This window comes from Ursus americanus, chromosome 12, assembly GCF_024610735.1.
Source record: "Ursus americanus isolate L20-20 chromosome 12, mUrsAme1.1.p, whole genome shotgun sequence".
NCBI classification, from domain to species: Eukaryota; Metazoa; Chordata; class Mammalia; order Carnivora; family Ursidae; genus Ursus; species Ursus americanus.
This window is the reverse complement of record NC_142138.1, coordinates 32240732-32265131: the sequence shown is the minus strand read 5'-3', so window position 1 is coordinate 32265131 and position 24400 is coordinate 32240732. Positions and strand designations below refer to the sequence as shown.

The 24400-nt window shown below is 38.8% G+C and overlaps 1 protein-coding gene across 2 annotated transcripts; it reads right to left on the bottom strand.

Annotated features, from left to right (window-relative positions):
• On the bottom strand, positions 1-23874 carry IFI44L (interferon induced protein 44 like). 2 transcript variants are annotated; one of them, XM_045801941.2, is made up of 11 exons: positions 23523-23874; positions 18304-18410; positions 16955-17130; positions 15158-15645; positions 14610-14658; positions 13682-13877; positions 9798-9950; positions 7688-7859; positions 1706-1806; positions 1226-1398; positions 1-482 (listed from the first exon to the last, which is right to left on the bottom strand). In XM_045801941.2, exons 3-10 carry the CDS (start codon positions 16957-16959, stop codon positions 1234-1236), a joined length of 1329 nt encoding a protein of 442 aa, XP_045657897.2. In that variant the 5' UTR covers positions 16960-17130; positions 18304-18410; positions 23523-23874; the 3' UTR covers positions 1-482; positions 1226-1233. The 2 variants fall into 2 exon arrangements, with proteins under 2 accessions (XP_045657897.2, XP_045657899.2); XM_045801943.2 differs by lacking the exon at positions 16955-17130.
• Between the last annotated feature and the right edge of the window lie 526 nt (positions 23875-24400).

The window sequence follows — 24400 nt, the reverse complement described above, 5'->3', positions numbered from 1 at the left end:
TACATTAGATGGCTTTAATAGAGATAACTATTGAACCAAAGCATATTCACTTGAAAAATACTAAGAAATTTGGAGAAGAGAGTTAGGGTTTTAGGGGGAAAACCTAAAACCTATCTTCTGAAATTCTTTTTTTCTTTATTAATAGTCCTAACTTCTACAGCTACCCAGAGGAATTTAAAATCATTTGGGGGCACTTGTATAAGATAACTTTCTTATTGACTTGCACGAGTAACCTCATTTGATCACTCTACTTGGGAGACATGGCTAGGATAGCTTGGAATTCAATTAATTAAAGTCAGGTATGGGTTCATTAAAGGAAGAAACTTTGTTTTTTCACAGAAATAACACGTAAGTCCTCAAGATATATTTGTTCTTTGTAACTAGCTTAAATTCGTATCTTCATCCAGAGATAAGTGAAACATTCTCCCTCCTCTGTGTCCATGTCTTCTCTCCGGCATTTCATTCTCTTCCCGTCTTCCCTTCTAGAAGGAGAAAAATTGTCAGTACGCGTTTTCACTCTGGGGAAGTTGGGAGGGATGCATAATGGCAGACATGCTTGATGGCTATCAGGCCCTGTGCTAAGTTCTGTGAATACAAAGGTATGTAAAATCCAAACCCTGCTTCTAAACGAACTCACAATGTATTTAGGGAAGTGGATATCCATGTAACCATTTTTAAATTATTATTCAATGTATTAGTACTCACACAGAGTTCTAAATAAGGTGCTATAGACAAATAAGTAAGGGGATAGTCAATTTTGCTGGGGAGGTTGAGAAAAGTGTCGCAGAAATTAAAATCCCAAATGGTGGTTTGCCGTAGGGCTTATCTTGGCCCACCACTGCTCAGGGTCGACCTTTCAGCTTGAGGTACGACTGACCCTGGAAGAAACCATCAGTTAGATGCTGTCAGGGACTGAAGGCAAAACATGAATGAAAGCAGATGTCATAAGGAGGCTGTCGGCAGAGACTGTCTCTCATCGGGGCCTGCCAATCCAGGATTGGGCCAAGTATCAGAACCAAGGCAACCGATGTCACATGCAGAGCTGGAACATTCCTACAATTTTATCTGAAAACAAAATTAAAAAGAATAGAAAGAAAGCACACATCCTAACGTGGCTCTCAGGTCTAGAGCAACCCAATGGGCATCAGCCATCCGGGGAGGTAGAACTCTGGGATTTTCAAAAAGCACCAGGCTTTCTGAGAGGGGCAGAAAGGGGCCAGATTACCTGTTTCCTCAAGGCAAGTCCTCAAAGAAGTCCTCTGCTACCCGTAACATCTGCCTCAGCACAAAGAGGATCTGAGTGTCCTTTAAAGGGTCCAGCTCCCACTCTGATGTATAATTTTCAACCATGAAGGTATTATAAATAGGAACACTGAGCATTTTGCTGACATGCATTATCTGTGGAAAAATTAATAAGCATAACTCATATCTGAAAATTGACTGAATTCAAATATAATTCAAGAAAGAAACTGAAAAAGCAATAGCTTGATAAGTTCTCTTCTGAATATAATTATAATACAAATAATTATTGTTTTAAAGTAGGACATAAATTTGAATTAACCAGACAATTGATCCATGTCTTCACTTACCAGTGAATATATAGTATGAGTGTGCGCGTGCACACACACACACAGACACACACACACACACACACACACAATATAACACCATTACAATAATGTCTGGCTAGACATATATTCTTTACCTGGCTTTGGGAAGTCATAGGTTTATCCATGTTTAAAAAGTTGTCTTGAAGAAATTCACTGCAATTAGTCACTTTGGTAAGCAAGAGGACACATGCTCTACCTATATCAAAGAGATAAATCAGTTATTTTGTATCATAAACAGCTACGTTTCAACACGGTACTTAAGTAAGAGTGAAAGCAGCTCTCTGTAGGGTGAAGATCTAAAGAATGAAAGATCCCTAGTAAATGTCAGTATGGAACCTGAAGTTCTTCTAATAGGAGAAATGATCTTTTTCTTCCAGCATGAGAGATCATTTCTAAATGCAACTAAATTCACATTATTCTGCAATCAGTTATTGTTCCAAATGGTGTGTGATCGGCAGGGGGGGGGGGGTGTTTGCTGGACACTGAGGACTGAAAAACGACCCCAGAAAGTGAGGAAGGTTATGTGTGACTATTTGTAAAAGCAAAGAACACGGATTTCACAGCTCTACTAAGGACCTCTTGCCCTCTCCCAGTTGGCTTCTAACTGAATCAAAGTTCTGCTTTACTAAAAAATGCTTCCCCAGGAAAAAGTATAAAACTGAGATTTCCAAATGCCATTCAAGGATAGACCCCTGAGAGACTTCTTTACCAGAGCTTTTAGGATTTTCCCCTTACATAAATCTTGTGTTTGTGATCGCTATTACTGAATGGTTGCTTTTACCAGCCTCCCTTCATCCAAGTCCCAGAGGAAAAACGAGCAAGGTTGGCCAATTAAAAAAACCTGGTTTGTGTAGAGGGCAGTTCTCAACTGTCACATATAATTTCTTTTCAACTTCTGCTAAACTGCAGTTCTTCTCTTTCAAAATTAATGCAATGTCTTCTTGAGGCTCGAAATCAGCCCAGTTAGACCCTAGCACACAGCCCTGTCACCCTCATGTCACCCACATCGTGGCCAGATGTCCTTGAAAAAAATCATTTCAAACCTTAGCACTTCTGTAACTCGGTCTTATCCCAAACCCACCATAATTGGAGAGCTGTTATATGCTTATACAGATAGTCCCTGACTTCTGATGGTTCAACTTGAGATTTTTTAACCTCACAATGGTGCAAAAGCGTTATGAATTTGGTATAAACCATACTTCCAAATTTTGAATTTTGATCTTTTCTGGGACTAGCGATATGCAGTATCTCTCAGGGCGCCGGGTAGTGGCAGCCACAGCTCCCAGTCAGCCATGCGATCACAGGGTAAACAACTGATAAAGTGACATCCATTCTGTACCCATACGACCATTCTTTTTCTCATGTTTACTATAGCATTCAATAAATTACATGAGATACTCAACACTTGATCATAAAATAGGCTTTGTGTTACATGATTTTTCCCAGCTACAGGCTAAGGTAAGTGTTCCCAGCATGTTTAAGGTCGGCTATGCTAAGCTACACTGTTCGGTAGGTTAGGTATATTAAATGCATTTTCGAGTTACAATAAGCCCGCTGTACACTGAAGTAGATCTGTGTATGCTTATGTACTTACATTGAACACATCTAATGTTTATTACAATATTTAGATTCAGAACTTATTCCCATGACATAGGAGACTAAAGTTCAGTGCACTTAAGTTAACTTTCTCAAGATCAAATTATGACTATTAAAAAATCTAGATTTACTTAGTCACTAAGACAATCCTCTGTACATTAAACTGCACAGCTTTCTATGTTAAGTGGTGTTTCTACTGATAGACTAAACAAGAGGCCTTAGAGTATAAAGGACCAAACAATCCTCTTTTTTAAATGTCTTTTTACCTTTTGACCACCTTCATATGTCACCTATTTCTCCCACCCCCAAACCCCTACCTCTGGCAACCACTGATCTGTTCTATCTATGAGCTTGTTGTTTTCTTCTTTTAAACATTTCACATATAGGAGAGATCATACAGTGCTTGTCTTTCTCTGTCGGACTTATTACATTTAGCATAATGCCCTTAAGGTCCACCAATGTTGTTGCAAATGGCAAGATTTCATTCTTTTTGTGACTGAATAATATTCCTGTGTGTGTGTGTGTGTGTGTGTGTGTGTGTGTGTGTGTGTGTACCCCATCTTCTTTATCCATTCATCCATTGATGGACAGTTAGGTTGTTTTTATATCTTGGCCATTGTAAATAGTGCCGCAAGGAACATGGTGGGGTAGTGCAAATATTTTTTTGAGTTAGTGTTTACATTTTCTTCACGTAAATATCCAGAAGTAGAATTACTGGAATGTATGATAGTTCTATTTTTAATTTTTTAAGGAACCTCTGTACTATTTTCCATAATGGCTACACCAATTTATATACCCACTAATGGTGTACAAGCGTTCCCTTTTTTCCACATCCTCACCAATGTTTGTTATTTCTTGTCTTTTTGATAACAGCCATTCTAGCAGATGTGATATGATACCTCATTGTGGTTTTATGTAGCATTTCCTTGACAATTAATGATGTTGAGCATCTAATGGCCTTCTGTAGGTCTTCTTTGGAAAGCTATTTACTCATCTTCTGCCCATTTTTAATTAGATTGTTTTTATGTTTTGTTTTTGATTGGTATGAATCCTTATACATTTTATTTTTTTAAGATTTATTTATAATAGGGAGGGAGAGAGAGGTGTGGGGGAGGGGCAGAGAGAGGGGGAGAGAGAATTCTCGAGTAGACTCCCCACTGAGCGCAGAGCCAACTTGAAGCTCTATTCCAGGACCCTGAGGTCATGACCTGAGCCAAAATCAAGAGTTGGACACTTAACTGACTGAGCCACCCAGGTGCCCCTTTATATATTTTAGATACAAATCTCTTATCAGTTATATGATCTGCAAATGTTTTCTTCAAGTCAGTAGGCTGCCATTCTGTTTTGCTGATGGTTTCCTTTGCTGTGCAGAAGCTTTTTAGGTTGCTGCAGCTCCATTTATTAATTTTTGCTTTTGTTGCTTTTCCTTTCGATGTCAGATTCAAATTCAATAAATCATCTCCAAGACCTACCGCGACAAGCCTACCACCTATGTTTTCTTTTAGGAGTTTTATGATCCCAGGTCTAACATTCAAGACTTTAATCCATTTTGAGTTAATTCTTGTGTATGGTGTAAGATAGTGGTTGAGTTTTATTCTTTTGCATGTGGCTGTCCAGTTTTCCCAACACCGTTTATTGAAGAGACTGTCTTTCCCCACTGTGTATTATTGGCCCCTTTGTCATAAATTATTTGACCAAAATGTGTGGATTTATTTCTGGGCTCTCTACTCTGTTCTCTTGATCCAATTTTATGTTAATATCATACTTTTTAAATCACTATGAGAAATCAGGGAGCATGATGCTTCCAGCTTTCTTCTTTCTCAAGACTACTTTGGCTATTTGGGGTCTTTTGTGGTTCCATACAAATTTTAGGATTGTTCATTCTATTTCTGTAAAAAGTGCCGTTGGAATTTTGGTAAGGATAGCACTGAATCTGTACATTGCTTTGGAGAGTATGCACGCCTTAATATGAATTCTTCCAATTCCTAAGTACAGAATATCTTTCTATTTATTTGTGTTTTCTTCAATTTCTTTCATTAATGTCTTACAGTTTTCAATATGCAGGTCTTTCATCTCCTTGGTTAAATTTATTCCTAGATATTTTATTCTTTTTGATATAATTGTAAAAGACTATTTTCTTAATTTACCTTTTTTGCTAGTTCATTATTACAATCACAATATGGTTGTGAGTTCTCTAGGTTTTCTTTTTATTCCATAAATACTATATTGGCTGCTGGAGAAGTGTACTACTAGGGAAAGCCAGTTGGAGCTGTTGAAAAGAAAAGGAAAGAAACGAATAAAAGGAAAAGGGAAAGGAAAGGGAAGAGGGGGAGGGAAGGGAAGGGAGGAGAAGGCAGGAAGTCTGTTGTCTCTAGCCAAGCATGAGAAAAGGAGCAACCTAGCAAGACAGAAAACTTTCACACGATAGCCACACTATCCCAGCCAAACATCATGAAAGAGCCTCAGTCCCATCCACAGAAACGTCTCTTCCCTTCTCCATCCTGCACACTCTGCCAGGATAGTATCGTAGAAGAAGAACAGGTAGGGAGCCAGGACTCATACCTGTACTGTGCTATGTCCCTCTTGATGGCATCAATGGAAGCTACTTGGGGATCCTGGACATCCACCTCAACCATCAGTAACAGGGTGCCTCCTCCCTCTTTTCCAGTGTCAGAGCAGGCCAACCGAGAAAGTGAAACTTTAATCACCATTCCCCCAGTCTTAAGGAGGCTCCTAGCCTCCTTTGGTATCAGTGAAGGTCATATGGGGAGCAATAATGAAGTTCGCTTCCCCCCATAGGAATCGACCAAGGCCAGTGGGAAACCTGCACTTGCACTTCCACAAGCACAGTGTCGAAAGAGGTCTGCTAAGACACAAGATGTAAATAAGATCCAGGGGCGCCTGGGTGGCTTAGTCAGTTGGCCTCCGACTCTTGATTTTGGCTGGGGTCATGGTCTTAGGGTCTTCGGATGGAGCCCTGACTTGGGCTTTGCACTTGGTGTGGAGTCTGCTTGTCCCTCTCCCTCCCCTCACTTGTGCACGCTCTCTCTCTCTCTCTCAAATAAATAAAATCTTTATTAAAAAAAAAAGAAAAATTAACAAATAAGATCCAGAGTCTCATAGTATAATACCCCAAATATTAAAGGTATAATCAAGAATCACTGTCATACCAAAAACCAAGAAAATCTATCGAATCAACATTTGTAGAACATACACATAATTTTCAAGTACCCATGGAACATTTACCAAAATATACTATAGACTAAGCCATAGTTTAACTTCAAAAACAATTTAAAGAATTTAAATCCGAGTGCGTCCTTTGACCATAATGGATCAAACTGTAAGTGAATAACAGAATGGTAACAAGAAAACCTCCCAGCACTTAAAAACTAAACACACATTCTAAATAATTCATGAGTCATAAAGGACGTTTCAAGGGAAATACAAAATACATTAAACTGGAAGATAATAAAGATACAACATATCAAAATTTGAGTACATAACTAAAGAAGTGTTTACAGAAAAATACGTAGTACTCGGTGCTTACAATAGAAAAAAAGCAAAAGTCCAGAATCAACAATCCAAGTCCCTCCCCTCAAAAACCTAGAAAAAAGAAGGCAAATTATATCCAAATCAAGAAGATGAAAGAAATCCTAAAGAGCAGAAATCAAGGAATAAATTGGAAACAGGAAAACAATTTAAAGTATCAATGAAACAAAAACATGGTTCCTTGAAAAGATCAATAAAATTGACAAACCTTTAGAAATAGTGACACAGAGAAACAAAAGACCTAAATCCCCAATATGATGAGGGACACAGGGGATATCCCAACTGACCCCACAGACAGAAAAGAAATAATAAGGAAATGATATGAACAATTCTACACACATAAATTTGCCAACTTAGATAGAATAGACCAAACTAAAAATTACAAACTATCCCAACTCGCCTAATATGAAATAGATTATTTTAAGAGCTTACTAAGTATTTTAAAATTAAAAATTTTGGTGTTAAAAATCCTGAAAAAGAAATCTCCACACTAGATGATAAAGAACAGAGATCCCAACCCTAAAGGGCTCCCACACAAACCCAACTGCTGACATCCGGTGAGAAAGCAACAGACCGAAAAGCACGTAGACCGTAAGTGAGGGAGACCCACTCACTACTTTTAAATCTACACATGTGATAAAACAATACAGAGCTGCACGCACATATTATAACAGTGTCAATTTTCTGGTTTTGATCTTCCTGGTCAGGTCACATAATGTGGGGAGGTGACTATCCTATCAAGCCACTGGAAAATCACATGTGACAAAAAAAAAAAAACATGTGAATGACTTCTGCCTGCTATTGCCACCAACAGACCCGGGACTCAGGAAATTGGGTGAAGGGTCCATAAGACCTCTCTGAACTCTCTTTGCAACTTTCTGTGAATCTGTATTTCAAAATAAAAGTTTTTTGGTAAGGACAATGAGACTCACCACAGCTCAAGACTTCTTTTTGAACTTGTTTGAGTTTTGCCACCATCTTAGAGGAGAGATCATTGATAGAGTTGATATCCATGACATAAGCCACACAGTGAATACTGTCCTTCAGTGACGGAGTGCTGATGAAGTTAGGATGATTGGGCGTAATTGGTTTATTGGGGTTCAACTGTTATAGAAACATAAGATAACATTTAGAGAGTCTTCGCTGAGTTCTTTAAGATACAGTCATGCTTCAAATGTGACTACCACTAACCTCCAACCCAAAACTTTCCTCCCTGCAGCCACTCTTCCCCCCAGGTTAATTAGTAGTACCCCTTCCATACTTCCTCTCCACTATGAGTGTAGTATTTTATCTTTCTTATAGAAAAATCACTTCATTGCACTGGTGAAAATGAGAATTACACATACTTTACACTATCCACAATGGAAATATTTCAGGAAAGTACAAACAATGTTTTAAAAAGTTAATTTCAAATCCCAGTCTCCAGAAAAAAAGAAAAAAGGAAAGACAGACAGACAGACAGACACTGGTTACACATCATTTAAGACTTCTTTCTAAACATTTTGTGTATTTAAATGGACAATGAATAGAGAAAAAAGGAGAGGGGAAAATATATTGAAAATGCATTTTTAAATAAAATACTATAATTTCTTGAATTTCACAGAAGAAAAAGAAACAAAAATGAACAGAAGAAATACCAAATTTTAAGTTAGTAGCTCCTTACCACAGAACAATAATCTTTCTAGGATTAAGAAAATAGATTTTAAAATACAGTAAAGGGGAGTGGGGTGCTCCTGGGTGGCTCAGTCAGTTAAGCGTCTGTCTTTGGCTCAGGTCATGATCCCAGAGTCCTGGGATTGAGCCCCGCATGCTCAGCGGGGAGCCTGCTTCTCCCTCTGCCTCTGCCTGCAGCTCCCCCTGCTTGCACTCTCTGTCAAACAAATAAATAAAATCTTTAAAAAATAAAATAAAAATATAGTAAAGGGCTACATTCATTATTTTTTACCCATATGTTTCAATGTTGGACTGAATTGACTGCTTCTCTGTTGTGAATAATGAAGGTTTTTATAGGCTCACGATTTCTCCCATCTCTCTGCTCTGTTCCACCTCCCTGTATCTTCTGTCTCCTTAGATTGTGGGGATAAGAATTATGTTCTTAGTCAACTCTGTGTGTCCAGTAACTAGCATAGTATCTGGCACAAATTAGGTTTTTAATCATGGCTTTTTAATATATGAGTACATAGTTAAGGTTTCCAATCAAGCACCACTGAGAGGCCACTGAAGTCACTGCTCAGAAATTGAGGCTGATTGTATTACAGCCCATGCCTAAAAGAAAGGGGATAATAATGGTTGACCTTTTGAGAATGGAAAGTACATCATCTCATTTATCTTCTCAGGCACACTATGAAATGGGCATTATTATGACCTACATTTCACACATAAACAAGTAAGACTCACGGAAACAAGTATGTAACTTGCTTACGGGTGCTCCTCTAACTAGTGGCAGAGCCAACCTTTGGATGTGGGCATTTAGGTAGCATTTAAGTAGTGAAACCTAAGTACTTACAGTACAGTAATATCACACTTCAACAAAAAGTGGTTAATTGTTCCAAGATTTCGTCTAATTGAGCAAAAAAGTGCATGAGATTAAACTATTACTTTCCTATCTATTTTACAATAAAGACGGTTATAAATACAATCTCCTCCTATCCTTTCTTTTGAATCTGTATGAGTAAAATATCGCCTTTTAGCTGTATCACTTTTCTTCTCTTTCTTTTTTTCTTTCTTTCTTTTGAGATCACCTTATTTTTTTTAAGTTATCTCCACACCCGAACTCAGGGGCTCAAACTCATGACCCTGAGTTCAAGAGTCACAAGTTCTACTGACTGAGCCAGCCACGCATCCCAGGCTTTCTTTCTTAATGCTGTAGAAAATAAATTACTCTACTTTACTTATATGAATACTTATTCATTTAAAGTAGAGTAGTGTTGATTGATGTTGAAAACAGTTTATGACAGTTGAAAGCACCTTATGGAGTAAAAATTTAACAAAAATAATTGATGAAACTGATTTTAAATGTTTTAGAGATTGGAGAATTCTTACCTGGTATCTGTCTGGTATGCAACCTTTTAAGATGTAGGGTATGTCATCCATACACAATCCTACTCCTTCTTTCTCATGTAGCCCCATGGAGTCACACAAACTAAATGGCAGATAGTCCCCATATTTCCCATCTCTAATAGGATATATCCTATACTATAAAACAAAGTATATCAAAAGTAAAAATTCATTCTTTAACTAGCACTCAAGACATGACAATAGGAAGAACAGAGAGTGGTTAATATTTTAACACTGTGGTCCTCAAACATTTTGGTCTCAGGATCACCTGATGTTCTTAAAAATTATTGAGAATCTCAAAGATATTTCATTTATGTAGGTTATATCTATTGATATTTAACATCCTAAAAATTTTAAACTGAAAAAAATTTAAATATTTCTTAAGTCATTTTAAAATACAATTATGAATCTATTGCATGTTAACCGAAAGGCCATTTTTTATGAAAAAGAAATATTTCCCAAAAAAATATTAAAAAGAGCAGGATCAATTTACTTTTTGCAATTCTCTTTACTATCTGGATTAATAGAAGATGGCAGGATTCTCATATCTGCCTCTGAATTCAATCTGTTGTGATATATCATTTTGGTTGAAGTGTATGAAGAAAATCTAGCCTCACATGTACATAGTGGTAGGAAAAGGAGAAAGTATTTAATTTAACCGCTTTCAGAGAATTGTGGCTATTCCTCATTAATAATGCATCAAAGCTCAGTAAGTGATAATTTCTCCAAAGGTTGGCTGCAATGTGGAATTTGTGACATTTTCATACTCAGCTACATTAAATTCATTGATCTCTCTTATGCTTTGAATATATTTTTTATCCAGGCATGACTTACAAACCCAATGCATTCAGTCATTTGAAAATATTGGATCTATGGGGCGCCTGGGTGGCACAGCGGTTGAGCATCTGCCTTCGGCTCAGGGCGTGATCCCGATGTTATGGGATCGAGCCCCACATCAGGCTCCTCCGCTATGAGCCTGCTTCTTCCTCTCCCACTCCCCCTGCTTGTGTTCCTTCTCTCGCTGGCTGTCTCTATCTCTATCGAATAAATAAATAAATCTTTAAAAAAAAAAAAAAGAAAATATTGGATCTAGATAAGATCTTCCAAATATTGGCACATTTCACTACACAATATTAAAACATCATATTTGTTACTAGGACCATTAATCTCATCAGGTAAGTTTTCAAGTATTGAGAAGTTATGAAGCTTCAAGTGGTGGGTACAAGTTTCCCAAAGTTCTAATTTTTTTTTTCTTAAGAGCTCAGATGTTATCATTGGCAAGAAACATTGCTGGGTGGTGGTTTCTCTTGTAGCGATCTGCTTACCCTGCGCATTGTCCATAAATGGCTACCAAATACCGAAGTACAAATAAGCAAGTCTGTCAAATGTCTTCTCAATTATAAAGGACGTTACATGAAAAAAGTTCAGCTCACAACTCAATCACACCAGTGTCTTTTCTTGACAACCACCATATCTTGATATGACTTAGAATATATGTACTTCCCATTTCATCACACAAAACATTAAAGTAATATTTTTGTTTTATAAGTATATAAAATAGTAAAAATAATAATACATATAATAATATAAAATAATAAAAAGTTGAGTCTAAATAAAATCAATGGTTGTTGCTTAGTCATCAATTACGTTCTTAAATGAAACTAGCACGTTGTTTACTGCAAGTGCTAGGAACGTACATAGCGGTTACTAATAGTGCTTGCCGCCATTGCTTGATTCAGGATGCCAGACAATAAATAAAACTACACGTGTATGATCAGTTCAAATGTCAATACACTAGAAAAAGCAAAACCATCGAAGTACTATTACACAAATAATTTTAAACTCACAGATCCCCTAAAATGCCCTCGGTGACACTTGGGGGTCTACAAACCTCACTCTGCAAAGCTCCACTTTAACAAATCTTCTTTCCTAAATAAACACACTCAGTCTGATCCCAAGAGCATTCTTCAGAACTCTGAAAATTTTTTATTGGTCAAATATACTTCCACAGAGGCATGACTATGGAAGACTTAGGAAGAATCCCAAAGAGAAGTACTTCTCAGGGATAGCAGACAACGCTTGAATCACAAAGCTCCCATTCCACACCGGGAGGCTGAGAACCCCTCTATGACCTGTTGTAATCTGTACTGGAGTCAAAAGCTCCCAGTGGTCCAGAAGTCCAATGCCAGGAGCAATCCCATTAGATACTTTGATCCAAGTGAACGGGACTTACCGGTGCCTCCACGTGAAAGGACTTACACAAAGCAGCACAGTTACACACTTAAAGTGCATGGTACAATTTCAAGATCAATAGGCACATTCATAGTTTTCATTAATCTGTTTCCTTCATAAATTTAATTCTTCAGGGGAGCCTGGGTGGTTCAGTTGGTTAAGCGTCTGCGTTCAGCTCAGGTCATGATCCCGGGGTCCTGGGACCGAGTCCTACATCGGGCTCCCTGCTCCGCCTGGAGCCTGCTTCTCCCTCTGCCTCTGCCTGCTGCTCCCCCTGCTTGTGCTCTCCCTCTCTGTGTCAGATAAATAAATAAAATCTTCAAAAAAAATTTTAATTCTTCAAAGAGAAGTGTCTCTGAGAAATGAAATACAATATGCTATTTCCCCGACGAATATCCTGTCCTGCATTCTTCAGTTTATACAGTCATATTTGCATTTCCTTTGGACTTAAGCACCTACGTCTTCCCTTAGAGCAAGGCCTTTGGAGCTTTCAACATGAAGGAGGGAGCTGGGCCCTGTGCTGATGAGTACCTCTATTACAGCACCGATCACATTGAGGAGGACTTATTTGTTTATTACCTACCCTGAAATCCCTGAGTAAAAAAACCAACTCCTCTTCGTATTTAGGTCTTTATTGCCAACACAGTATCTCACAAACAGAAACATACCAATCAATGCTTAGCATATTGAAGTGCTGTTGAGGTACCTTGCTTTGGCTTCCGAGACTAGGCTAATAGACCAAACTAAAGCCAGTCACATAGAATCTAGCCAACACCAAGAAATAAGTTGTGATTCTTGAAAGTCTCAGAAAATGCTTTTAGTTATTAAATGTGACACACAACTAAAATGAACCATTACTGTCTTATGTTAAATTTTGCATTGACAGTGCATGCATATTTCCAATCAGAAGATAACAATATTTGCTTGTAGCAATCACAGAAAAACACAGCTTGATTATGAAATGTCCTATTCATTCCCCTTAATTTTTTTTTGTTTGATTGTGTAACATTGACGAGCACAGAAAGGAAGAAGGTTTTTCCACAGTAATTGGCAGATCTTTAGAGCAACAGTTTTAAAAATGGTATGAGTACTTACATTTGTTTACAAGTAAGATATTGTTTGTAGGACCGCTGATAGATTTACCCTTTGAAGGTTGACCCACCAAAGTGAATTGCTGTCTTGCTTTTCACGATCATTTCTTATAAAATGGTCTTGTAAAATGGAAGTGTTCTAATACATAATTTTCATTATTTTATTACAAAACAAAGAGAAAAGAATTTCAACCCAGGTAAAACAATGTGGGACATAAGTAAAAACAGACTTCTAATATAATGGACAGAGATTTCTACAAAGTTTTCAAAATTTTAGTGTGGTTTTTTTTTTTACAAGTACCAGAAAGCATTCTTCATCTAACTATTTCTTGTATGCATAAAAATGGAAAGCCTCTCAGTGAAACACAACTCAATGGAGGGAATCCTGAATCAAACTTTTACTCCTTTTTTACATTTGATTTAGCATTTAATTGTCTGTACATCAAGAGGAGGTTAATGTCCTAAGAGAAAATGGCAAAGAAACGAACAAACCTAATAACTGTAATTGATAAAACAAAAGTCTCAGGAAATCCTTGAATAACTTACCTGTTCGGTAATGCTGGTGACATCAGACCCCACTGCGGCTTGGCGAGTCAGACGGCCTTGGAAAACGGACTTCACTGAATTGATAAAACTCGACTTTCCAGACCCAACTGGACCCAGCAAGAGAATACGAACTTTGGAAACAAAGTCTACACAGGGCTTGTAGGTTCTGAGTTCAGATAGAAGTGGATTTCTGTGCCTGTCAAATAACACGCGGTACTTCAAGACAAGGGCCAAACTTTCATAGGAACAGGACAGTTCTGCTGCTTCTTTCCTTCCCTTAAAAAGTATGCTTTAATTACTTATTATCTTGGCATTAACATCTATCACATGATTTGAAACGGTCTAAGGTTATGCATTCTGTGCTCGGAGAGAATGCACTTGTATCCGTCCGAATAAAGAAACACTAACCAGCAAGCAAATCATCGTTCAACTATGAGCCTTAGACCACACAAATCTGACAAATGTCAGCAACGCTAAAGATGAGTATTATTTCAGTAATACTATTATACTGAGGAGAAATAAAATACATGCAATTCAGGTATTTATCTATAAATTGGGGAAAGGGGGCTTTGTTTTTAAAACTTACTGAAATTCCCCCAAAGGCTTTATTCCCAGGGAAAGGCTTTGGAGGAATTATCTGAAATTGTCGTTAAGACTTTTCTGTCTGGAAAACTTTGAGTCCAGCAAGTTTCCAAAGGGAAACATAAAGCCAAACTCACACCAGGTAGATTTTTAAAGGTTCACAGTTGGTAGCGATTTGTCTCTGTTGATGCTGTAAATTGCCTCGAACATATTACATAAGTAACATTATAACTCACTTTTATCACTCCAAGTTATACGGTTTTTATTTTACTATTTCATTTCCTATGCCATTTACAGAAGCGTTCTAAATAAGATGCCTAATAGATAGTCCAAGAACCTAACTTACTTCATGGCTCTTGTTATCTTCCTTATGTAGTTGGTATCATCCTCAATTCCTGTAGGAAACACACATAGAATAATAAGCTTTTTAACTTGCCTGGTTAACTATGCCCAAGTCTACCTTCTAAATGGGGCAGAGAGTCTGCTTACATAAACCAGGGCTGAGCTGTCCAGTTAGGAGTTAGGGTTGGAAAATTAACCTCCCTCCCTACACAATAACTCACTCTGGAAACTCTCACCTAACTATGCCTGCAGACCTAGAGCTGACCCAGAGGGGTCACTGTGCCAAAATAAACCTCGCCCTTGCTGGTTCTCCCTCTCCATGTCTCCACTTCTACTTCTCAACTCACTTTGCTCAAAGCTGCCTATACTGTCTGAGTAATACCTCACGACCGTTATGCTTCCTAGGTTTCATTCTGAAGTTTATGAAAGAGAAATCTGATGGTGTGAAATCTGACGTTCCTCTCGTTTTTCCTTGTTCTTGCAGCTCAATTATGACCCACGAAGACAAAGAAAGACTAGAATCAGAATGTAGGATTATCTCATTTAACATACCTTCGACTCGAAAAACTTCACATTCCAAATAACTGATATCAGAACGGTTATATACTCCTAAAGCTTTGCTTAATGAGTCATTTATAGAAAGCTTGGTGTCGTTTAGACATACAGACAACACCTCTTGGCCAGAGGAATAAAACACCAGTTGTCCAGAAGCAATTTTAGTTTCTGTTTCTAAAACTGCAGTTCTCATTTCAGTTGCAATATTCCGTTGATATGAAAAATAGAAGGAAGGATTGGGCCTTTTTAAATGATCATATGTTTTAGAATAAGGCCCAAGCATAAAGACCCCAACAGTAGTGTTACGGATGTAAATTATTGTTACAGTGGGTCCCTGACAAGTGCACTTATCAAGAATACTAGAAGTTTTATTCTCATGGACACTAGACTTATAAAGAAGTCTCAAGGACACGTTCCCAAGCATCTTCTGCAGACTTTTCTCCTCACTCCATGTCAGTCTGGTTGTCACTGCCATTGTTCTGTATCTGATAGAAAAACAATAACAGGTTGAGAGGCTAGTTAGCATATCATAGTGGTTTAAAGCACAGATTTCTCTTTCTAGCTCCAGTGTGTTATTTTTCTCTCTGGCCCAATTAAAACATGTTATTTGGATTAAAAGGCAAACAAAACAAAACAGAAAACAAAACAAACAAAAAACCAAAAACAAACAAAAAAATATAGAAATGGAACAATAGTAGGTACCTATGAAAAAATTAGATAATTTAGAAATAAAAGATATCATTAAATTTTTTAAGCCAGTAGACACAATTAACGGAAGCCTAAAGAATAAAGTAAAATTAATAAATTAGAACAGTGATCAGCAAACTTTTAATGACAGAGAGTAAATATTTTAGGCTTTGTGGGCCATACGGTCTCTGCCATAATTACTTAACTTTGCCAATGTGACACAAACACGGAGACAATACGTGAACAAATGGGCATGACTGTGTTCCAATAAAGCCTTTTTTATCAAAATAGGTGGGTGTCACACAGGCCATAGTTGGCCAACCCATGAATTAGAAGGTAGGAGAAAGGAATTTACACAGAAAACAGTTCCCAAAGAAGGAAACTGACATATGAAAGTTAACAGACATTGAGGTCCTACAGCAGCGGAATAAGCCATGAGCCGCCATGCCAATTCTTTCAAGGAGAAAAGTGAGAACACAGGCTAAACTGTAAATACATATATTTGAGAGCACTGGAGGGCTAAGATTTGGAAAAGAAGTGAACACAGAGAGGTAAGCTCGGCATTTGGGAGCACATTTCCCACAGGAGCATCTGTTAGCTTTAGAAGGGGTGCCAGAAATGCTGAAATGTTGGGCAAAACTTCTGCTAGACTCCCAGAGCTAGGGGAACAGAGCACAACAAAGAGGATACCTCAACAACCCTTCTCACATCCATGCGCAAGGATTCTTTTTTCCTTTCCTTTTCTTTCTTTCTTTCTTTTTTTTTTTTTTTTAAATTTATAGGCGAGAGAGAGTGTGTGAGAAAGCGAGAGAAAGAGAGAGAGAGAGGAAGAGAACACGAGGTGGGGAGGGGCCGAGGAGAGAGAGCAGCGACCCACAGGACCCGCCTGCCACCCTCCCACCCTGCCCCCCCCCCCCCCGCCCCGCCCCAGCAGGGAGCCTGACGACTTGGGGGAGGTGGGAGGGCTCAATCCCAGGACTCCAGGATCACAAACTGAACTGAAGTCAGTCACTTAACTGACTGAGCCACCCAGGCGCCCCTGTGGGCAAGAATTCTGAAGAGCTACAGGGAAGAGGGAAGGATGGGCTGGAAATGGACGGACTTAACTGCATCTCCGAAGTAATTTCAGTCTATGATTGGGTTGCTATACATGAAGATTGCTTACGCCCCCAGCACCATGGCAGATGCAAAACAAATCTTGTCTAGGTGAAGAGAACATCTTTCTAGCTTCATTTTTTTTTTATATTCAGTGACTCACATTCATCATAAACACAAGAGAGGAACTGAAACAAAAGGACAGAAAACCAAGAGAAAAAGCAGAACACAGAAATAAACCCATACTGTTTATTCATTTGTTTTTGTTTTTTAGAGTCCACAGGTAAGGGAAATCAGATGGCATTTTTCTTTCTGACTTATTTCACTTATCATAATCCCCTCTACATCCATCCATGTTGTCCCAAATGGCAAGATCTCCTCCTTTTTTATGGCTAATATTACTCTGTGTGTGTGTGTGTGTGTGTGTGTGTGTGTGTATCTCACTAATGGAAAAACTGTCTCTAATGGAAAAGCCGTCAGAGTATATGAAGAAGACATTCACAGATGAGGTAACTCAAATGAAGTATAAACATACAAAAAATGTTCAACCATTCTAGAAACAAAGAACTGGAAATAAAACAATAATGAGATATCATTTCACATCAAACAAAAGTCCAGCAATACCAAGTTGACTCGGATATGGAGATTCAATAATATCACCTTATCTGGAGAGACACACATCATTTTTGGGAGCAAGTACATTCATAGCAGCACTGTTTAGGATGACATTAGAAGACTGCATGTACAAATTTTGTCATATTCACACAATGAAATACTAAAGAGCATTGAAGTGACTGAACTAGACCTATTTGTATCAACATTGAGAAAGCTCAAAAAATTAATCTTGAGTGGAAAAAAGCAAGTTGAGAATGATACACTTAGTATGATATCATTGATATCATTTAAATAAGCTGTTAACACAAAGCAATAGTCAAGATCATGTTTAGACACTTACATATATATAGCAAAAGCATAAAAATCAGCAAAACAATAATTTATTCGAAAGTCTGGATAATATTTCCCTCAGGGAAGGAAGGGAAGAGAAAGGAATGCAGGAGAGATTCACAGATAACTTCAACATCATCTGTAACACTTTTATTTTCCAGGGGTAAAAAACTATTCTAATTAGATAAAGCAAGTCATTTTTTAAAATCTGACAGAACTGTGTCAGATTACACCAGAGTTCACTTACTCTCTGGAATTCCCTGTGTTTGAAATGTTCATTAAAAACAAAACAAATTCAAGAGGAAATTATGATCATTAGCAGCAATTTTCCTCTGAAATTCTTCCTCAAAGAAAGGCAAACAGGCAATTTTCTTTACACACAGCTAGGAAACATTGGGTGGCAAAAAGTCACTTACCTGTTTTTAAGAGCTGGATGGAGCTTACATGCAGTGTTAGCTGCCCTGTTTCACGTATCCAGCAGCCTGTTTGCAGACTGGAAGGTTCTGCTGAGACTTGTGACTTCCTGTTGGAGAGAAAGGAAAGTGAAACTCAAAGCAGCAATCAGCAGGCAGCATGGGGCCTGTCATTAAGTTTCTTTTTCCTTGCTAGAAACAAAGAGAAGGCAAAAATGAAAAGGACAAAAAAAGAGTTCTGCCAAACACAGGAGAAAGATCTTTGGTCCCCTCTGTAGCACACACGTAGACATGCAGGAAATGGCAATTAATAAAAAACTGCTGTAAAACCAATAGCTAACATTTCTATACACTTAACTACGGACTAGGCACTGTGCAACTGCATGCATTTTCCTCGTTTCTTCTGGAAACAATATGATACAGTGATCACTCTTAGTATCTTTATTTCTCAAAGTATGCAAACGAAACTTAGGACACTAGGGGACTTCACCCAAACTAAGCCCATGAGCAGAGCAGAGGGGTGACACCAGCTGGTATTTAAAACCAAGTCTTTCTGCACTCAAACAAGCAGATGAGGATTCGACTGTTCCTGAATTCATTTATAACGCAGTGTACAGCTTCTTTTCCCGTTTACACATTCAATCACTCAACACGGCCTTAGACCCTGGGGAAGGGTAATGCTGAGTAAGATAAAAACACTGACCTCAAATCACATGCTGTGCACTCAGGGAGGCGGTCAGGTACGCAGACAGTAGTTCCATGCTCTCTATGCTACAAAAGGGGTGAAAACCAGATCCCCTGGGGACCAGGATACAGTGAACTCACCCAGTCTCAGGGCACTAGTAAAAGCTAGCAGATCAAAGTTTAGACTGAGACATGAAATTGTAGGGCAGGAAGAAACTGCCTTCTTTCCTTCAAGGTTTTTCCAGCTGGTTTAGGAATTAAACTGACATGAGACCAATTAACAAAAGGAAAAAACAGTTTTAGGATATGTGCATGGCGGCCCAATAATAAAATTGAGACCCGAAGAAATGACAAAGGCAGGCAGTTTTTGTACAATTTAGACAAAGAGACAATAAATTTGTGAGAACTTGGCAGGATAAAGAAAAGAGATGTTTGGGAACTTTCATTAGTAAGGAACTCTTAAGTGGAATTGGGCTGACATAGCCATAGCTCTATAGATTGGTACACATACACACACACACACACACACACACACACAGTCATTTATTCCTACTGCTTTCTTGGCTTTAAAGTCCCTCTCTTTGGTGATAAGGATTTTTTTTACTTCTTAGTACAGGGAGGATATTTTTCATGTGAGAGATTTATTTCCTGCTTTCTAGGGGTCAGAGAAGGGTCTATGTGTCCTCGTACCAACGGTTTCCCAAGTAGCTTCAATTCAAAATAACCAATATGTCATTGTGGTACATCTGGGGGCGGCCCGCCCTGGGCCCCTACAAAGTATAAGGAAGAAGTGAAGCAAGAGAGAGCACGGTGTCATCAGGGACCTCTGAAGGTTTTAGCGTGCCTGGAATGGATTGCAGCATCAAACTGGCAAGAAATGAAACTAGGGAAGTGATAAGGATTTTAAAATTCTTTAAGTTGGATTTTATCATGAAGACAATATGAAGATTCTAAAAGGAGAAAAATGGCATGATCAAAATTCAAAGTCTTAGGAAGAAGAGTTAGTTTTTTCTTGTTTCGTAACAAACATCGTAAACCTAGAGGCTTTAAAACAACTCACATTTATTACGGCACAGTTTCCATAGATCAAGAAACCCAGCATGGTTCAAATGAATTTTTTGCTCAGGGTGCCTCACTCAAGGCATTGGCCAACTGTGGTCCCATCTTTCTCTGGGAAAGAATCTGATATAAAGCTCACTTAGGTTACTGGCAGAATTTAGTTCTTCGCAAGTGTAAGACTGAGGTCCCCTTTTCTTTGCTGATTGCCAGACTGAGGCTACTCTCAGCTCCTAGAGGTTGCTCTCAGTTTCTTGACAACAGCCTTTGCGCTCATTTAATACAAGATGGCAGCAACAGAATCCTCCAAGGTCAGCAGCGGAATCTTCCCTGTGTCAAATCTCCTTCATGCCTCGAGTCTCTGCTTTCAGAAAGAATCCCTTTCTTTTAAAGGCTCGCCCAATTTTTTCAAGGCCACTGAAGAGAATCTCTTTCTTGAAGACAATAAATGAATCATGGAAGTGATAGCCCACCATTTTCACATCTCTGCCCCACTCCAGGGGAGGGAGTTGTACAAGGAGGTAGGCCACTGGGGGGCCATTGTAGATTTCTGACTATAACAAAGGACAAGACTAGAATCAAAGAGACTAGTTTTTAGCCTTCTGCATTTACTCATTCATTCATTGATCCATTCATCCATCCATCCATTCTTTCTTCTTTTAATAAAAAATATGTTGAGCACCAGTATAACACACTCTGTGTTAAACCCTGGGGACATAAACAGGCATAGATTCTACCCTCATAAAACCAACCCAGAACGAGATTAGGTGAGGCAATGCATGAACCTAAGAATAAGATTAGGTGCATTAAAGAACTGAAGGCAAATACATAATATTCCTCTGGTTCTATTTGAAATATTTTTAATTAGACCATGGGCAATAGAATATGAAAACGCTACCTGCACAGAAAAACCACAGGATGAATTCATGTCACCTTTGCTGGATTAGGAGGTAACACGACCATCTTTTTTGAGCTACTAGAGTACTTACAACATCTGCTGTGCATACCTTTCATCAGTTAAAAATATATTTTTAAAGGGGCGCCTGGGTGGCACAGCGGTTAAGCGTCTGCCTTCGGCTCAGGGCGTGATCCCAGCGTTCTGGGATCGAGCCCCGCATCAGGCTCCTCCACTGGGAGCCTGCTTCTTCCTCTCCCACTCCCCCTGCTTGTGTTCCCTCTCTTGCTGGCTGTCTCTATCTCTGTCAAATAAATAAATAAAATCTTTAAAATATATATATATATATTGATATTTTCATAAAGTTCTGCGAATGCTATTTATTTATAAGGAAATAAATCTTAAAAAGTATATAGAGGCTGTTTAAAGAGCAGGAAATGGAAGATGGAGAAATATGAAGAGAGGATATTCCCATTCCCAAGTCCTAGGGTGGTGGTGATAATGAGTGGTTGAAATCATTCCTGGGCCTCCCTGGAGTAAAGCCCTAAATCCTATGCTCCAGGCCTCAAAGACTGAAATGGCCCAAGTTTTTTTTGTCCCCTGAGATACTCCTGGAGCTGGGTAAGGGAGCCGCCTCTCAAAGCAGTGAGCAGGTGTAGCCCGGGTCATGTGGCCGGTCAGGAAGACCAGGGAGCCAGAGTTACCTCAGCTGCGGGATGTCCAAGTGTGACTCCGCTTTCCCTCGCCTTCTTCACCCTCCCTGTTCATCTTCCACAGCCTCTTCCTGGTACAAACTTGGGGCCATTTATTTCCCAGTACTGTCTTGTCTCGAAGGTTTCATTTTCCTTCCATCCACTTGGCTTCCCACCTCATAGCTCCTTCTTATTCTATTTCTGCCCTCTCAGCCTTTTCCTTCCTTGGCCTTCTCCTTCCTCCGCGGTAGTTTCCCCTGCCTCTGCCTGCCATGCCCTCGCTGCTTGCTATACATTAGAAACTAATTAAATGAAATAGATGAGTGACAGCTTAGAAGCCCCAAAGATGAAAGAAGAGCCTGGGAATAGTCACTTTGACACAATCTACTTTTCTAAAGGGAGGTAGAGCATATCTAAAGAAAAGTGTCTCTTGGAGAAAATAAAAATAATAAAAATGAATGTTTTCTTTATGATTAAATCATTCCCTTTCCTTATGATTAAACATTTACTTTATCATTTATTAAAATCATATTCTTCTGTATTAGAGATGAAAAGCGACCTGATTCAAACTCACACTTAGTCTCAGGAAGAACAACCGACAACAATGACAGGTTCACTGCTGTAATACAGGGTGTTTTTATATTGCAAAAGTAATGTAATTTGGCATATTAATAAAAAAGATAAAAAATAATATGATAATATCAATTCAAGAGTAAAACACTTAAACTCTGACACCCACTCATTATTAAAAAAAAAAAATACCTAAGGGGCACCCAGGTGGCTCAGTTGGTTGAGCATCTGACTCTTGATTTCGTCTTGGGTCATGATCTCAGGGTCCTGAGATTGAGCCCCTCCTCCCCCCGCCAGGCAGGCTCTGCACCAGAGCGTGGAACCTGCTTCAGATTCTCTCTCTCCCTCTACTTCTGCCCCACCACTCTCTCTCCCTCTCTAAAAATACAAAAAAAAATTTTTTTATTTTTTAAAAACCTTAACTTGGAATACAATGAACTTTCTTAAATCCAATTGAGCGGCTGGTAATAAGCAAATCCAGCATACATATTTTATGGTGTAATACTGAAACAATTTTCCAAAACCAAGACTTATCTGTTATTACCAGTTCTAGTCAATTTTGTACTGAAGGTCTCAAATCTAGACATGCAGTAAGTGAAGATATAGGAATAAAAAGTATACGGAAAGGATTAGAAAGGAAAAAATAAATCCAGTTATTTACTTACATAAGCATGATTGTATATGTGAAAAATAAGGAAAAATATACAGACACACTATCAGCATTCATATGTAAATTTAGCAAGCTCAGTGGATAAAAGTTAAATTGCCAGAAATCTACTAGATTCCTATATAAGAACAACAGCAAGATCAATAATAAAATACAAAAGATACAGGGCACTTGGGTGGCTCAGTCATTAAGCATCTGCCTTCTGCTCAGGTCATGATCCCAGCGTCCTGGGATTGAGCCCGCACCCGGCTCCCTGCTCAGCAGGAAGCCTGCTTCTTCCTCTCCCACTCCCCCTGCTGTGTTCCCTCTCTTGCTGGCTGTCTCTCTGTCAAATAAATAAGTAAAATCTTAAAATAATAATAATAATAATAAAATACAAAAGATAGATGAAAAATTTAGGAATAAATGTATCATACAATTTACAAGAATAGAACTAACTAAACAGAAAAACATAGCATGTTCACATGTTGGAAGACATTATTATGAAGATGTTATATCAGCCTGGATACCATCAGGAGAAAGAAACCACACAGTAAGATCTGGGAAAGTTTAACTTAAAGAACCATTTATAGTAACAGCGTATGGTAGTGACGAGGGATTAGCTAGAAGTAAAAAACTAAAAACTATAGTAGAGAGCAGATGTCAGGAATACTCTTACCCTTAGGGTGAAATAGGACACACAGGAAGATGCCCCAGCAGGTGTACGGGCAAGCCCTGGCTATGGCCTTGGCTCACTAAATGGCAAAGAAGTGCCTGCGGTGCAGCAGTGAAAATGGCTGGAAATTCACCCCCTCCGATGCTAGGGATAGCTGCTCAGAGAGGTGTCTCGCTGGAGTCACAGGGCCGCAAAACCGCTCGAGGGGGACTCCCCGGCAACGCGGCGGGCTGCAGGGTGCTGCATGCACCAGAGGGGCCTGGCGCTGAGATGGCTGTGCGTGCAGCAGGAGCTGCGCCCGGAAGAAGCCCCACGTTTCAGAACTTGCAGAACCAGGAAGCAGAACCCATCTCTCGCAATGTCTCTCCAGTGCCCTCTACAGACAAAACTGAACTTTGAGCCAGCAGGCAAGGAAAAAACATTTAAAGGGACCGTTTCCATTTCAGAGACTCCACAACAAAGGATAAATTTGGAACTAGGAGGCAATAAACTGATAACCGGAACAGAAGAAGAACAACAAAACTTGGGGACTCACTATTACAAAACTATTGTAAAACCATCATAAACATGACAATGGGTTATTGATGAAAGAGAGACAAACTGACCAACTGAACAGAACAGAGTCCAGAGACAGACTCGCATACAGTCACCTGATGAGTGACAGACACTGCGGTACAGATAAGAAATGGTGGTTTATTCAATAAATGGTTCTGAGTTAACCAGATAGCCTTACAAAAAAGAAATTAATTTGGATCCGTACCCAAAAATTTCCAGATGGACTGCAAATCTTTGTGTGAAAGGTAAAACAATCATACTTTTAGAAGAAAACTATATGAGAACAATTCCAGACTTCAGAGTAGACGAAACATTCTTAAATAAGA